General features: G+C 47.1%; 1 protein-coding gene across 1 annotated transcript in view; it reads left to right on the forward strand.

Moving 5' to 3' along the window:
• Rps6kc1 (ribosomal protein S6 kinase C1) overlaps positions 1-16,470 on the forward strand; it is a 124,423-nt gene that overhangs the window by 6,345 nt on the left and 101,608 nt on the right. The window contains 2 exon segments of the mRNA XM_027418705.2: positions 6,725-6,760; positions 11,820-11,940. Of these exon segments, the coding sequence (XP_027274506.1) occupies positions 6,725-6,760; positions 11,820-11,940 (157 nt within the window).

Raw genomic sequence — 16,470 nt, forward strand, 5'->3', positions numbered from 1 at the left:
TAACTACTGAACCATCTCACCATCCTCCAATTCCTGTCTTTGCCAATTTGTATTCAGCAGGTTTTGTAACAAGACACTATTGGCTGAGTGACTTAAGCAATGAGACATTTAGTTCTGGACGCTGGTTAGCCATGGTCAGGGTACAGCCTGTGGAAAGCCTGATTCTTAGTTTGCCGATGTCTGCCTTCTTCTTGTATGTCATGACCTCGGGGTCATTTATATTCTTGTGAGGATACTAGCCCCTGATTACTTCCCAAAGGCCTTATATCCAGACATGGCAATCAGAGGATGAAGGCATCAGCATAGGGGTCTTAGGGGGACATAGACATTCAGCCCATAGTGCTTTGAACCTTTCATGAAACTCATTAGAAAATAGAATCTGTCCCATTGACTTGTCTGTCTTATCTGGGAGCGTGTTGGCTTCAGAGAACTAGAAAATGCAAATGTCTGGTGATGGCTTGTGCAGGTGCTGTCTCTGGGGGCCGGACTACCTGGCTGGCAGGTGATAGCTGGCACATGTCTTCTTGCCAGTCTGTGACACCTGCGTCTTTGCAGGGAGGCCAGGGAGTGAGGGGCTGAAATGCAGGTGCTACGGTGAATTGGAGGTTGGATTTGGTAAGAAGACAATTAAATATATGAGTGAACGTTTTGCCATGCTTAATCATCCTGCCAGAGTTATGGTTTTGTGTGTGCGAGATGCTATTTAAAGATGGCAATATATCCACATGAAATTATGGGTATGTTTCCTGAAAGTCAATGTCTGAAAGCCAAGGTAGCATGTGCTGTAGTGATGAATGTAATTTTAGTGTACTGGGTCACCACAGGGAGTCACTTCAGTGTCACACAGCCTTTTTTTGTGTAGCCTGTAATCCCTTCTCCACTCTTAGAGACTGTGTCTGTGAAAAGTAGAAAGGCATGGCCCTCTCTGTCATATTTTATTATCTTTGTTTTGCAGTTCATGTTGTATTTAAACATAGCCCTTTGTTACTTTACCTTCTTAGCTGAGTCCTCATGATGGAGGACTTGGGTACAACGGTTGCTCAGTGCCCATCCAAGTTAGCTCTATGGGCCCTGTTCCTGTGGAGCCTGCTGTGCAGTGACTGCAAACAGTGACTTAAACAGCAGTGATATTGCTTGTCTGGGTTGTTGAAGGGACCTTGGGATCAGCCCCTTTCAAGGGACATCTGTTTTTCACGTGGAGCTCTTCCTGGTCTAGGTATGAGGCAATTTTGTGGAGGGGCGCCTCCGAAAAGTTCCGGGGTTCACATTGGCTAAATCACTGTGTCCACCTGCATCGAGCTGGATGACCTCAGAGAAGTGGTTTAATACTGATGCCTTGGAGAGCTCAGGCCATGCATTCCCATGTCTCAGATGGCCGTGGGAAAATACACATCCCAGCCTTGGTCCTGAGGATGGGTGATGGGCCCTCTGCTGTAGAGGTCTTGCACTGTGTTGCCTCTCCTTTAGTCTTACACACACACACACACACACACACACACACACACACACGCACACGCACACGCACACGCACACGGGCACACGGGCACACGGGCACGGGCACACGGGCCACAGGGCACACGGGCACACGGGCACACGGGCACACGGGCACACGGGCACACGGGCAGGGGTGGCTTCTTAAAACCGATGTTGAGCATCCTTCTGTGACTGGTTTCTGATGGTTTAGGAAATTCAAGAGTTGAATAATTTTTTTAGTTTTATTTTCTAGTAGCTGCTTATTCAATAAAAGGGAACTCCTTTACATATGTCTGAAAGGGCGATTTCAAATGTTAGGGTGATAACTAGTTGAAACAGCGTGTATGCTTATGTGCACGTTTGCTGTGTGTGTTCGTGTGGCGGTCAGGGTTTGCCTTATCTCTGCTCCTCAGGTATGCTGGGTGTGTCAGCTGTCTCTCTTCTTGTTGAGGCAAAAGAGCCAACAGGAGCAACCTAGGGGAAGCAAGCTTTCCGTGGTTCTCTGTGGTGGAGGAGCCGTGGCAGGGCTGCTCTGTGGCGGTGTAAGCATGAGGTAGATAGAGTTCCTTTGCAACTTTGTAGACAGGAACCAACTAGCCCAGGACCAGGTGAAGGCATAGCCTTGAAAGACGGGATCCTGCTGCCCGGCGTCCACCAGCTTGCTTCAGTTCCTAAGGTTCCACAGCCTTCTAGAACCACACCACACCACCGCCTGGGGACTCAGTGCTCAGCAGGAGGAATTCATGGGGGCACTTCACACCCAAGCCAAGCTCCAACCACCAAGCTATGCATTCAGTCCCTAAAAGTTCTTGTGACTTGACCAAGAAGTAGGTAAGATGGGTTAGCACTCTGATTTTGTGGGCTCTGGGTGTGGTGATCTGTTGACCATTGTGACCCAAGGTCGGCCATATTGCAGAGGATGGCCATTGACTCAGGATAAGCATGGACATGAAACAGAAAAGAAAGATAGGGACGTTGTGGAGATACGGAAAGGGGAAAGACCTACTTACACATGAGTCTGATCAAAGTCCCTGGCGAAGAAGCCAGAATCCCAGCACAGCTGACAGTATAGAGCTAAGTTCCACACAAGCCTAGATGTGTATAACCCTGGGCGGAGCCTCATTCCTTGACCTAGACTTTGCCCAAGAATCTCAAATGCAGCCTTATCTTAGTTAACAGTAGAGATAGCCTACCCTTTTGTGTTTTGGCAACCCTGTAAAGATAGTAACTTCAAACCCCATCAAAATCCCTGGATGACAGTAGCAAAAAACAGGGAGCTGTGAGTCTCCTTGAGGGGCCATCCCCTCACTTTCGGTGACTCTCTGAGAAGCCCACATGATGCTGCTGGGTGTGTCTGTCTGTCTGTCCTTTGGAGTGTTTCTCTTCCTCTTAACCATTGTGCTTGAAGTCTATATTAAAATATCTCCATTAAACTCCATCTCTGCCTCATAAACTGACTAGTTCTGAGCTCTTTGTGTGTCAGAGCCACACATCCTGGTTGCCTGGGTTAAGGTCCTTGGAAGCCTAGGAGAGTTCCTCAGACAGCTAGGTGATGGATGATGGGGACTTGTGCTCCAGTTTCTGTCCTCATAGACACTGGCAAGTGTCTTGGTGGGCTCAGGCTAATTTTAGGTGGCCCTTTCAACCCTATCCTACCCTCAGCTCTAACCAGTTTATGGCAAGGACTGGAGCCACTGTTCAACCCCTTTGTTTTTAGTTGAGAGTTCCTTCCCGCTCCTCTTCCCGCTCCATCTTTCTGCTCATCTCCTTGCTCTGTCCTCCTGTTCTGTCTTTCTGCTCCATCTCCCTGCTGTGCTAAAGTACATCTCCTTTCTGGTTGGCTTTTTTTCTTTGGGAATGAAAATTTGGGGTGCCTGGACTACTGCGTTGCGGTTTAGGAAGGTGTGGCCCTGCCCTGCTCTGTCCTGGGGGACTGACCTCTCGGCTTTGTTGAGCACATCCAGGTGCCACTGTTGTGACTGAAGCAAAGGATTTCATTTTCTGTGCAACAGAGGTGGCTAACCTCACTGTAGCCTTTGCTTTCTTCAACTCAGAGTTGACTGTTGGAATGAACTGAGGCATCGATCGGACTACGAACCCTGGCAGCGTGCCACCATGTTCCAAATTTCGTGTGTTATATTAGCAATGGTGATCAAAATGAACCGGCAACCTTAAAGTAAAAGTTGAATTGTCAGGCGCTGGAGAGATGGCCCAGCAGTTCAGAGCACTGGCTGTTCTTCCAGTGGGCCCGGTTCAATTGAGGGCACCCACATGGCAGCTCATAACTGCCTGTAACTCCAGTTTCAGGGGTTCTGACACCTTCACACAGACGTACATGAAGGCAAAACATGAATACACATGAAATAAAAATGAATAAATAATTTTTTAAAAAAGTTGAGCTGTCAGGCGACTCTGGGAGACACCACACAGTATGTCTCCCTTTAGAGATGCACAGTTCGGTTAAGGAGTCTCCCTCCCTTACAGAAAGGGAAGTGGAAACTCTAGGTTCTTCCTTTGAGTTGATCTTAGTGAGCACTGCTGCTCCAGATGGGGCTGGAGGTGCAACACTGTAAGAGAATGTGTTTCAGGATGATTTGTTGACAAAATGCTTAGCACCAAGAGACTCTTTGATAGAATGTGTGGAGTGACCCTGATCACAGTAACCGATGCTGTGATGGACACTGTGACCTTTAATAAAGGAGTCACCGATTCGTCTCTCGGGTTTGTTGGAACTTGGTGGCTGAACCTTATGACTGGAAATGCCACTAAGCACTTAGCAATCTAGTGAATGTGAAGTGGTTGTGTTTTAGGCTATTACTTGTAATTGCTAACATATGCTTAATTTTATCCCTTTAATTTTATTAAAGTATGGTTAAATATTTTGCTCATATTTGCAATAAAGTCTTTCCATCATCTTTCCAGTGACCGATGATAACACAGAGAGCTTTGCTGGTAGGGAGTGAGATGGCTCAGTGGGTGGAGGGCGCTTGCCACTGGATGGTGTCAGCACGACAGCCTGAGCTCCACCTCCAGAACCCATACAAAAGTGGAAGGAGAGAACTGACCACAGTTGTCTTTTGATCTGTCACATACACATGCATGAAAGATAATAATAAAATTAAAAAATGTTGTTAGCAGTAGTCATTTGGACTCAATTCATGTTATCTTAGCCATTGTGTTTGTTTCTTTCTCCTTTTAAAGAATTTTATTATTTGTGTGTAAGTGTGTGTATCTGTGTGAGTGTATGTCACATGTGCGAGTGTCCTTGGAGGCCAGAAGAGGGTGTCACTCCTGGAGCTGGGGTTCTAAGTGGTTGTAAATCACTTGATGTGGGCACTGGGAACTGTATGGTTGGGTCCCATCCAAGAGAAGCACGTGCTCTTAACCGCTGAGGCTCTCTCCAGCTCCAGGGTACAGGAGGGTAATGCAGGTATGGAGCCCCTTACTGGGATGGCAGTGATTGAACTTGGCCATTTTATGCAGCACATAGGAGATAGACCGAATGTGCTCCCTGTCCCCAGTGTGTGCAGCACAGTAGGTGCTAGGATGTGATGGGAGGGCAAATGTAACAGAAACCCTGAGGGTGGTAGGGCTTTGTGGAAAGGAGAGAGCATAATTATTGCTCATCTATCAAAGTTCTAACTCCATATCTGAAGGTGACTAACATGAACTTATTTGTTTGTCTGTGTTTGCAAAGAGCCTCACTTAAAGGTTTCGGAAGGAATGAAATAAATCGTTAGTACAAAACGCCTGGAACTTGACATCATGTAGACTAAGCTAGCCCTGAACTCACAGAGACCTTCCTGCCCCTGCCACCGCCTCCTGAATGTGCCACCATGCCTGGTGTAATAAATTGATCTTAATTTCCAGTTATTGATATGTTGTCATTGATATTAAAAACCTTTTCTTTCTCCTACTCTCCTATTCATAAGCAACCTTTTGTTTTGGTTCTTTTCAGACAGGGTTTCTCTTCATAACAGTTCTAGCTGTCCTGGAACTCCCTCTGTAGACCAGGCTGGCCTGGAACTCACAGAGATCCATGTGCTTCTGCCTCCCGAGTGCTGTGATTAAAGGCCATGTGCCACCACTGCCTGGCCATAAGCAACCTTTTTTTTTTCTTTTTTTTTAAATTGTGTTATTGTTGTGTTTGTTTCTTTTTTTTAATGTTTTATTTATTTATTATGTATACAACATTCTGCTTCTGTGTATATCTGCACACCAGAAAAGGTACCAGATCTCATAATGGATGGTCGTGAGCCACCCATGTTGTTGCTGGGAATTGAACTCAGGACCTCTGGAAGAGCAGTCGGCACTCTTAACCTCTGAGCCATCTCTCCAGCCCTATATGCAACCATTTTAATGTGCTTGTGTGTTTTTAATCCTCATAATACACCACTGTAGCCCTAAATTCACTTACATAGTTAGATGATCTATAATCTAAATTATTACGAGAGTTCCCCTTTAATGCTATTTCTTTTTACTTTCTGAAGTTTTGTTAGTATTTCAGGCCTTTTGACCTTTGTAATCAGAGAAGCCTAAAAGAATCGGCTGTCTTTCTCTTTGCTCAGTGTATAAATGTGCTTTTCTGTTGTTGTGGAGTGAACCTAGGGCCTCCATTTATGAAGCAGACACTGATGCTATATCCGGTCCCCATCATGGAATATTAAAAGAAGGGTTACCCTTGCATTTAAATTTTTGTTAATTTTGTTTTAATTTGCTTATTTTTGTATCTAAATTTAAGTTGTTGTGAATTTTGTTTCCTTCTTCACCATTAGCTGGGTCATCCCTTACAGATATCGAATGTGTTTGAATGCTGTGGTGTTTTTTTTTTTTTTTTAACACTGAAATGCTATTGTGCTAACTGGATTCTTACACAATTGTAATACACAGAAGCTGAGGTGGTAGCTCACTGGCGGTGCTTGCCTGTTTGCACGGGCTGATTTCAGTCCTCTGACCGAAAAGGGAAATGTGGAGAGTTGAGTGTACATGTGCCAAGCACAGCTGTTCTTCAGGCTTGGATTCGTCTGGGCCTGAGAGGTGATAGATAGGCAGACTGTTAGCACGACAGCGTGCAGCGACCGAGGCCGGGAACGTTGCCGAGTGAGGTCACCTCACTGACTTGAGTTTTTAGTAAGTGACATAGCATTCATTCTCTTCCACAGATGGAATTTTAGGCAAGTGCTATTGAAAGTCATTGCAGAGCTGTGAAATCTCATTTGATAACGAGCTATTTCTGTCTGTTTGGTTTTAGGTTGTCTCACGAAGAAATCCAGAAGACGTCCAGGAGGTAGCATGCTTATCCGTGTGAAAACTCCTCTTGTCCTTGTTGAAGAAACTGCCCCAGTTACTTGCATGAGTGTTGGTTTTCGTGTGATGGTTTCTCTACTGCCCGTTACCCTTCATCCTGCTGAGGGGGCGTTAGGTGGTGGGAGTGAGAATTTGGGGAGCTAGGGAGCTCTCCCTCTAACACTCACCCCACTCCAGGGCTTCGCTGACCTTTTCAGAGTCATGATGCTTGTTCATTAAAGCTTGGGTATTGGGTGGCCAGTGTCAGTTTGAAAGCTCAGCAATAGATTAGGGGATGTGTGTACCCCTACTCCGGTGTTGAGTTGGCATGCTGAAGTCATGACTGCTTCAGGTATCCCTCCTTATTTTTGACTTTTTTGCTGAGTTCTTTTACAGGCTTCTCTTGCGTTTCTCTCTGTCATCCTCTCTGCTGACCTGGCATGTTTTGCCTTGAGTGGTGGGATTCTCACTAGTGGTTTTCTGCGCTCTTTGCTTAGGTTAGGGACGCTGGCCAAGCAGGCCGCTTCCCCCTCGCATGTTAGTTTACTTCCTGTTTGATTCCCATTTATTTTTGAGACCAGAGGCACTGCTAGGGGACCCCTAACCCCGCCCCCAGCCAAGTGTTTACACAGATGATGTAAATTTATGTTTTTATTCTGCGGCGGTGTCAGTTGTCCCCCAGTGGGGTTCGAGTGTCTTTAGACGGGGCGTGGATTTGTGCTTAGCTGCAGGTGCTACTCCTGCTCCAAAGCACCTGGCTTGATTCGTGTGTTTGAGTTGATTGTCTCACACTGGCTGGCCCAAGTTCATTAGACTCTTGGCGTGTCTGACTTTGTAGTTTTTGTCTCATGAGTCAAAACCACAGTGAAAGATGCCTTCAACAGATTTTACAGTATTTCCCTCACAGGTTGGGAGACTATTGGAATACTAATGTTTCAGAGAGAAGGAGCTGTGTGTATCTCATGGTTAATTGTTCTCTCCTTGCATGCCAATTGATAGCACGAAGCATGCTTTACAGTTCAACTTCTGTTTAATCACTGCTGCTTCTAGTAGATTTGGCTTCTGAAAGCTTATTGCTGTTAGACTTGGAAATGGGTTGTGTGACATCTGATTGCCGTTCTTTGGTTGTACCTTGATGTTCCCCTTTTCCAGGGAGAATCCTGAGCCAACTTGTCCATGAGCGCACTCTGACATTTCCTTAGTCCTTTTTTGAGGGAAACTCTTTTATAATACCAACTGCTGGTGACCCATTCATCAGCAAGCTCTTGTAAGTGTCCTTCAGTTAGACAGTTGCATGTTCTTATGTTAGAAATGATAAAAAAAAATTGAGTCTTCTATGTAGCTGACTTCCTAAACCATAGAATACCCTGAGATTTTGACAGTACCTCTAGGCTCTCATTTGTCATGTTTAAACTTTGGCATCTCACTTAGAAGAGTTTATTGTTCAGGTTTCCAACTCCTTTCCTTTGGTGTTCTTGACGCTGTGAACTCACAGCTTTAGAATATACTCAGGCTTCCACAAAGCTCTGGGCAACTAATAAACACACACTTAGTTCAAGCAAACTACGACTATACTGTCCTTATAAAGCTGGGGAAATGTCTCTGTCCTTTTGTAGAGCTTGTCTGGCCCCTCCAGATTGGTTTTCTTCCTAAGAATACTAAAACAACACGCACAGGAAGCGAATCACTTGGATATTATGTCAGCTTCCCTTTTCAAATTCCCTCTAGATTTCTAAGAAAGTTGAGTGGTTGGGGAGACGATTGCATTCATGGTGTGCCTGCTGTGCAAACAGGAGCTCCCGAGTTTTCCTGGGGACCGTGGTTTGTGCTTGGGATCTCAGTGCTGGGAGGTGGAGACGGGCAGATCCTTGGGTGGACAGTGCCTGAGGACAGACGACACTTAATGTGGACCTCTGGCTCCCACAGGTGCATGTACAGACATGCAAGTAAGTAGCACAAAACTCAATACAGAGGAAGATGCACAAGCAAATAGGACGACAGTCATCGTATCTGTCGTAAGCAAAGATGACCCAGGAAGTTCCTAGTGTTCAACGGGAGTAAAGACGAAGGTGTTGCTAGGTGATGCTATAAAACAGGGGAACAAGGTTTTTTGGCACCATTAAGTCGAAGTATCTGAAAAGGAAATGCATATTGTATGTCGAAATGCTAAAGGGGATGCTTGGACAAAAAATTGAGCTTTTACCAAATTTTTAATCTATATATGGTCATCAAATGCTTCACTGGTAAGGTTTCTTCAGAGTGCATAGGGAGCCCACCCTTGCTTCCATCGTTCCCGTAGGAACCAGCCAGACCTTACCAGAGACAGTGAGTTCCCTGTGTGTCTGCTCCTGTCTTAGCGGAAGTACCAACCCCAGTCCCTACTGATCTGCGGGAAGCATATTCCTGTTCTCATTTCCACTTGAGGATTTCTGGCTCTTCAGATTTAGTGAAGAGGAGTAAGAGGAGAGGAGAAAGTGGCTGGGGCACTCTGTTCTCAGTGTTCTGGTCCTGGAGCCTGGCGGTAAATGAAGCTGTGGCTCTGGTGGGTTTATATGGCTTTATATGATCTTGTATCTCAGTTGTGAAAGTTTTCCTCAACTACCACTCCTTTATTTGAAAATGCTCCTAACTAGGAAGCTTTATCTGCAAATGTGATTGCTTCATAACCTCGTTACCTGCTCCTCCTGAAGCTCTCGGCAGCATGGTACAAGCATAGTTTGGGTTACCTATGTCACTATGGTCCATATTTATTTATTATTTTGATCTTCTGAGATGGGCTCGTGCTGTCTAGGTCAGACTGTCCTGTAACTCGCTGTATAGCCCAGACTGGCCTTGGACTCATCTTACTGTCCAGCTTTCTGAGTGCTAGGACTTTAGGTGCGAGCCATCATGTCCAGCTCAGTTGGATGCGTTTTGAAATGTAGAAACAGCACTTTTGCTCCTGACAAAATTATGCTTCTGTATCAAGATTGGAAGCTACAGAGAACAAGAGCTGTGGTGGGTGCAGCCACCTGTTGTCTGTCCCTGTCCTGAGTCCCTGACTTCCCAGGTGTTGGAAGAGGAGGGAGATATTCTTGCCCTATTGTTGGTTCTGGGTGGTCAACATTTCTTCTTTTCCCTGGCCCTGAGGACCATCTCAGCATAGCCAGGCTTCTGTTTTCTTCATCCTTGCTCCTGCCTGGTCCTTTGGTGTCCCTGTCCCCTGTTGGACTCTTCATCCCATCACAGACACTTAGAAGCCTGCTGGTGGCTCCGGAGTGAGTGTGTTTTGCACTGAGATGCCAAACCCATGTGTCCTGTTGAACAGCTCAGAAGCCCATGAGCCAGATGTGCACAGCTGGTCTCTGACAGGCTTCATACACCGCTTCCTGCTCCCCACCTCAGGAGACAGTACCACTGATTCAGTCAGAGACCCCAAGATTGTAGAACTCTCCACCTTTGCTATCTTTCTCTCTTTAGAGACTTTGTCCACGGCCTTGCCTCTGCCTCCCATGCTTTGTTGCTCTGGTGACTTGTAGATGCCACTCTCCAGGCCGGGCAGTATCTCAGCATTCATCAGGCCCTTTGTGAAGTCGTCCAGGCTGGCTTGCTGTTCTTGCCTTGCGGGAGCCCTGAAAGGCGGGGCCTGTACCTCCTGTCTCATACTTTGGGACAATATAGTGTCCAGAATAGGGTAGGGACACTGGTTTTGGTGACCGTTTTTGTTGAGTAAATGAATAAAAGTGAAACACTGGGCAGAAGCAACTTGTCTAACTCATGTCATGGTTCTTAGAGCGGCTGCAAACAACTGTAATTATGAACGCCAAGAAACACCCTCTTCAAGGCTACTTCACATAACAGGACCAAGTTTGGCAAGACTTGAAAATCGTGTCCAGTGACCTCCTTGGCCTAGTGTTTGGTCATCATCAGCATGACCCTGCATATACATGAACATGTAGGCTCTTTTAAAAGTGAGGTAGTCAGGCTTTTGGGAGGGAGGAGTGTACAACTTAGGTTTTCTTTGTGGAACTCAGAGCTGACAGTGACATTAAGACCATGCATCAAATATTTCTTTCTTTTTTTCTTCTAATTCATTCTAAAGAAGATCAAATACTTTAAGCTAATGACAGCAAATTGCTTCTCCATGTTGTCTAATCTATACTTTTTTGTGATTTATGGGTATTAATTATATTCTGGTCAATGTTTACTTTGTATCCAGAAATCTTATGGTTAAGATTTATGAAAAAAAATAGGGAATTTAAAAACTCACCTTTTCTTTACTCCCAGCCATTTCTCCTTCACTGTTAGTCTTTTTTGGGGGGGGCGGGGAGGAGGGAACACATTTTATGTCCTTTTTGTTTAAAATTTGCCCGAGATTGTTGAGAGCTGCAGAGATGTCTTAGAGGTTAAAAGTAAGTCCTGCGCCTGCTGAGGACTGGGTTAGTTCCCCAGCAGCTATATGACTCAACAGCACCACTCATGCAGGGTCATATACCTGGATAATCTGAAAAAAGAAAAAAGATTAAAAAAACAAATTGCCACAGGGTAGTGGTGGTGCACACCTTTGATCCCAGCACTCAGGAGGCAGAGGCAGGTGGATCTCTGTGAGTTCGAGACCAACCTGGTTTACAGAGTGTTTCAGGACAGCCTCCAAAGCTATAGAGAAACTGTCTCAGTCCGGCCCCAAATTGCCTAAGTTGTTTGTGCCTTATAAGCATGATATTTGAGATAGTGTTTGTCATTTAATTCATTCCCAGGTCAGTAGTAACAGGATTTTGGAGAGAATGTATTTTATGCAGCATAGAGCATTTTGTTGGATACTTTTCTAGGATGAGTTAAAAGGCTGTAAGGAGTCAGGACGTAAGTAAGAGCCTCAAGTCAGCAGTGTGAGGAAGAAGCAAGCTTCAGAGTTTAAGGCAGATGTTGGGTTCCCTTCACACACCTTCAGCCCTGTAGGACAGAGAGTGTATATGTTTGCTATGCATGGAAATTTTTGGAATATTTAAGGAAAATATTATTTGTGGCCCAGAGACAGAATTGTTGTGCTTTGAAATATGCATTCAATTTTGCTTTCTTTTCAGATAATTGTATGGAAGAGATACAGTGACTTTAAGAAACTGCACAAAGAACTATGGCAAATTCACAGAAACTTATTCCGACACTCAGAGCTGTTTCCTCCATTTGCTAAAGGGATAGTGTTTGGTAAGTGCTCTTCTGAGATTACCACCTCCTGTCCCTGTCCACTCCTGCCCCTGTCCACTCCCACCCCCGCCACCAGACTGGCAATTGAATCTAGAGCCTCATACCTACCAGAATCTACAGTTCAGCCCTAAAAATTGTGATTTAAATGTGATGATTAGCTAAACGATGGTCTGTGCTGAGCCCTTTACAGTTTAGCAAGTACTTCATACTGTTTTCTCATGCCCTCATATAGTTCATATAAAATATGTTTCCTCTTCTCAGCCATGGGGTAACTGCATCTCTGGCCAGGCAGAGAGACTAGGAAGCTAAGAAAGGATTTTTATTCAAACCTGTGACCTTGGATGGAGTCTTAGTCAGGGTTTCTATTCCGTGAAACACCATGAACAAGAATCGAGTTGGGAAAAAAAGGGTTTTTTGGCTTATGCTTCAGCATTTCTGTTCATCATTGAAGGAAGTCAGGACAGGAACTCAAAACAGGGCAGGATCCCGGAAACAGGAGCTGATGCACAGGCCGTGGAGGGGAGCTGCTTACTGGCTTGCTTCCCCTGGCTTGCTCAGCCTGTTTTCTTATAGAACCGAGGACCACAGCCCAGCGATGGCACTGCCCACCATGTGCTGGGCCCTCCACCATTGATCACTAATTGAGAAAATGCCTTACAGCTGGATCTCATGGAGTCATTTCCTCAGCTCAGGCTCCTTCCTCTGTAGACTCTAGTTAGTGTCAAGTCGACACACAAAACCAGCCAGTACAGATGGGTTGGCTCTTGCCCTCTGAGTGCTTTCCGTGCCCCAGCCCCAGGGTAGTGTAATGTTGTAACCCGTCTCTGTGGGGCTTCAATCAGAACCAGCCAACTTGCCTGGTTTGTACCTGAGAGGGGGAGTGTGGATTGAGAAAGGGCAGGTAAAGACGCTAAGATAGAGTCAGGAGGCCGATCCAGTGACTACTGGACACACCAAGTTTATTCTTCACCATTCTTAAATACCCCAACCAACAAGGGGAACGTGGCAAAAGACTTCTTTATCATGTACAAGGAACAAACAGAATTTCTTCCTGAATTCTCCAAGCACTTGGTAACCACACCTTAGACCCGTAATCTAGCTTTGAGGATCAAGACTAACCACACCTCAGACTTGGTCTGTTGTCAATTAAATAAGATACCCGAGGCCAAGATCAAACATCCTAGTGTAGCAGGCCTCAGACCTTTGGGTCTCAGGACTTACTGAGGACAGTTTTGAACTCTTTGCCCCTACAGTGTAACCCTCCTCACGCATATCAACCCTGCGTGCAGCAGCTTTGAGGGCCCTGCTTTTCACATCTTCTCCACCTTTCCCGACTGGAAACCTGGCTGACTGACTGCAGAGAAATTGTGCCACGGCCTGGCTGCTGGGCTGTCTTGAGATATCCACCAAATAGTTATTATCTTTAAACTTGGCTTCATTTAGTGTTTAGGATGTAGGCAGAATGCAGCCCGAGTCTTTGCCAGAGCTGAGCACAAATGGCTTCCAGCTGAATCCCTGGTAGAGTGCTTTCCCTTTTTCTCTCTTGACCTCCTGACCCGGACTTCCCTTCTGGGGTTTTCTGAGCACTCTAGTCTTGTGAGTCCCACTCTAACAGCCACCAGGCTTTTAGGCTCCTCTGGTTCTCAACTCCATGTCCGGGTTTGCGTGGCCTGTGAGCCCTGCAGCAATTCCATGTCCGGGTTTGCGTGGCCTGTGAGCCCTGCAGCAATTCCATGTCCGGGTTTGCGTGGCCTGTGAGCCCTGCAGCAATTCCATGTCCGGGTTTGCGTGGCCTGTGAGCCCTGCAGCAATTCCATGTCCGGGTTTGCGTGGCCTGTGAGCCCTGCAGCAATTCCATGTCCGGGTTTGCGTGGCCTGTGAGCCCTGCAGCAATTCCATGTCCGGGTTTGCGTGGCCTGTGAGCCCTGCAGCAATTCCATGTCCGGGTTTGCGTGGCCTGTGAGCCCTGCAGCAATTCCATGTCCGGGTTTGCGTGGCCTGTGAGCCCTGCAGCAATTCCATGTCCGGGTTTGCGTGGCCTGTGAGCCCTGCAGCAATTCCATGTCCTGGGTTTGCGTGGCCTGTGAGCCCTGCAGCAATTCCATGTCCGGGTTTGCGTGGCCTGTGAGCCCTGCAGCAATTCCATGTCCGGGTTTGCGTGGCCTGTGAGCCCTGCAGCAATTCCATGTCCGGGTTTGCGTGGCCTGTGAGCCCTGCAGCAATTCCATGTCCGGGTTTGCGTGGCCTGTGAGCCCTGCAGCAATTCCATGTCCGGGTTTGCGTGGCCTGTGAGCCCTGCAGCAATTCCATGTCCGGGTTTGCGTGGCCTGTGAGCCCTGCAGCAATTCCATGTCCGGGTTTGCGTGGCCTGTGAGCCCTGCAGCAATTCCATGTCCTGGGTTTGCGTGGCCTGTGAGCCCTGCAGCAATTCCATGTCCGGGTTTGCGTGGCCTGTGAGCCCTGCAGCAATTCCATGTCCTGGGTTTGCGTGGCCTGTGAGCCCTGCAGCAATTCCATGTCCGGGTTTGCGTGGCCTGTGAGCCCTGCAGCAATTCCATGTCCGGGTTTGCGTGGCCTGTGAGCCCTGCAGCAATTCCATGTCCTGGGTTTGCGTGGCCTGTGAGCCCTGCAGCAATTCCATGTCCTGGGTTTGCGTGGCCTGTGAGCCCTGCAGCAATTCCATGTCCTGGGTTTGCGTGGCCTGTGAGCCCTGCAGCATACACTCCACTGCCAGGTCCAGTTTTCTGAGTGAGTTACTTTCCTCTTCTCTGTGATAAAATGCGTGATGGAAACAACAGGAGAAAATTTGTTTTAGCTCATGGTTCAGGGGACACAGTTGATCACGGTGTCTGCAGTGAGTGGGCGCTTGTATGGTACAGGGGACACAGTCCATCATGGTGTCTGTGTTAGCGGGAGCTTATAGTGGTGACATTTCCGTAGTCCCGGTGAGGAACATCAGCCATGACCCTCAGGGCTGTCTCCAGTGGCCCATGTCTGTCCACTAGGCCTATGTCTTAAAGGTTCCACAGCTACTCATGAAAGTACTACCAGCTGGAGACCAGTATTCAAATATATGAGCCTATGGGAACCTCTAACATCCAAATCTCCAATGTGCTTGTGTCATGCTGTCTGATATGTATCAGGGACGGTCATTGTGACCTGTAGCAAAGGTGACGGTTCCTTGTCCTGAGATTTGGCAGTAGATGTCTGTGGCTTCTCCCTTGATGCTGTTTCACTTCCTTCTCTCTGTTCCCTCTTCCCTCTTCCTACCTCTCTCCTCTCCTATCTGTCTCCTCTTTCTGTTCCTTCTGCTCCCCTCCTTTTCCTAACCCTCCCTCTTTCTCCTCTCTTCATCCCCCCAGTCCCTTCCTTGCTTTGAGAGAAGCCAGCTTTCTCACAAAGATACCGCTAACCTATCACGCAGCCGTATGATGACAAGTGGGACCTCCAGCCATCACACTCTAATGAGAAGTGTGCCCAGACTAGATGAACATGCGCACATTCTCCAGTGCTAGCTTAGACTTTCAGTGACCGTAGCCCTAGCTGACAGGGTGGGACCCTGCACCAGAGCCACCCAGCTGTACCTGCCTTTTAGGTGCTGACCCTCAGAGTCTGTCAGTGATGGTAACTGCCTGACACTGTCATTTGTCTTGTAGTAATAATTACTTAATGGATTTTGATGTCTGGAAGTGGAGTTGCCACCAACCAAAGGTACAAATGTGACCCTGGTTTTGGAATTACCCTGAAGAGGCCACTGATAGAAGTGACTGATTGAACCTTCCCACAGAATAGGGAATTCTTCAGGCTGTGTTAGGACTCCCCATCTGCACGTTTTACAGCCGGGACTGGGGACAGATGCAGAGAACCCTGGATGATCTGGCAGCATCACTGGCATTCACCTGACAGTGAGGTGGGCATCTAAAGCTTGTCACCAGTATTAGCAAATACCCTGAAATGCATCAGAGGAGAGCCTGGGTGGCCTTGCTGTTAATGTGAACTCTCTCCCAGGGGCTCAAGCGTTTCAACGCTTGTTCCTCACCTGGTAATGCTGTACTGTGGAGACTTTGGAGGCGGGGCCTGGCTGCAGGAAGTGGGTCCTTGTAGGGCGGGCCTTGAGGTTTAGAACCCTGCCCTGCTTCCTGCCTATTCTCTGTTCCCAGACTCCTCCTGGATGAGTAAATTTTCACGACCATACCATCTCTGCCATTATGGATGGTGTGTGTCTCTTCAAACCATGAGCCAAATAACTCTGCCCTTAAGTTGCTTCCTTTAGGTATTTTATGACGGCAATGAGATAAGTAACAGATGCAGAGCCATACCTGAGAGGAGGCACTGTCCTGTGCCAAGCTGAGATTTAGAGACCTGGGCCTTAGGTCAGTAGTGTCAGACCTACTGGTTCTCACAGGCCTTCAGTCACTCTGTCTCCTGAGCTCAGGGGTTTAGACTTTCTGCTAAGTGCTGATCCCTCTCGGTTGTTTGCATCTAGCCCTGGGTTCAGTCTCCAGCACTGACAGTTAAGTCTTCACTTGT

The sequence above is a fragment of the Cricetulus griseus genome, chromosome 5, assembly GCF_003668045.3.
Source record: "Cricetulus griseus strain 17A/GY chromosome 5, alternate assembly CriGri-PICRH-1.0, whole genome shotgun sequence".
In the NCBI taxonomy this organism is placed as follows: domain Eukaryota; kingdom Metazoa; phylum Chordata; class Mammalia; order Rodentia; family Cricetidae; genus Cricetulus; species Cricetulus griseus.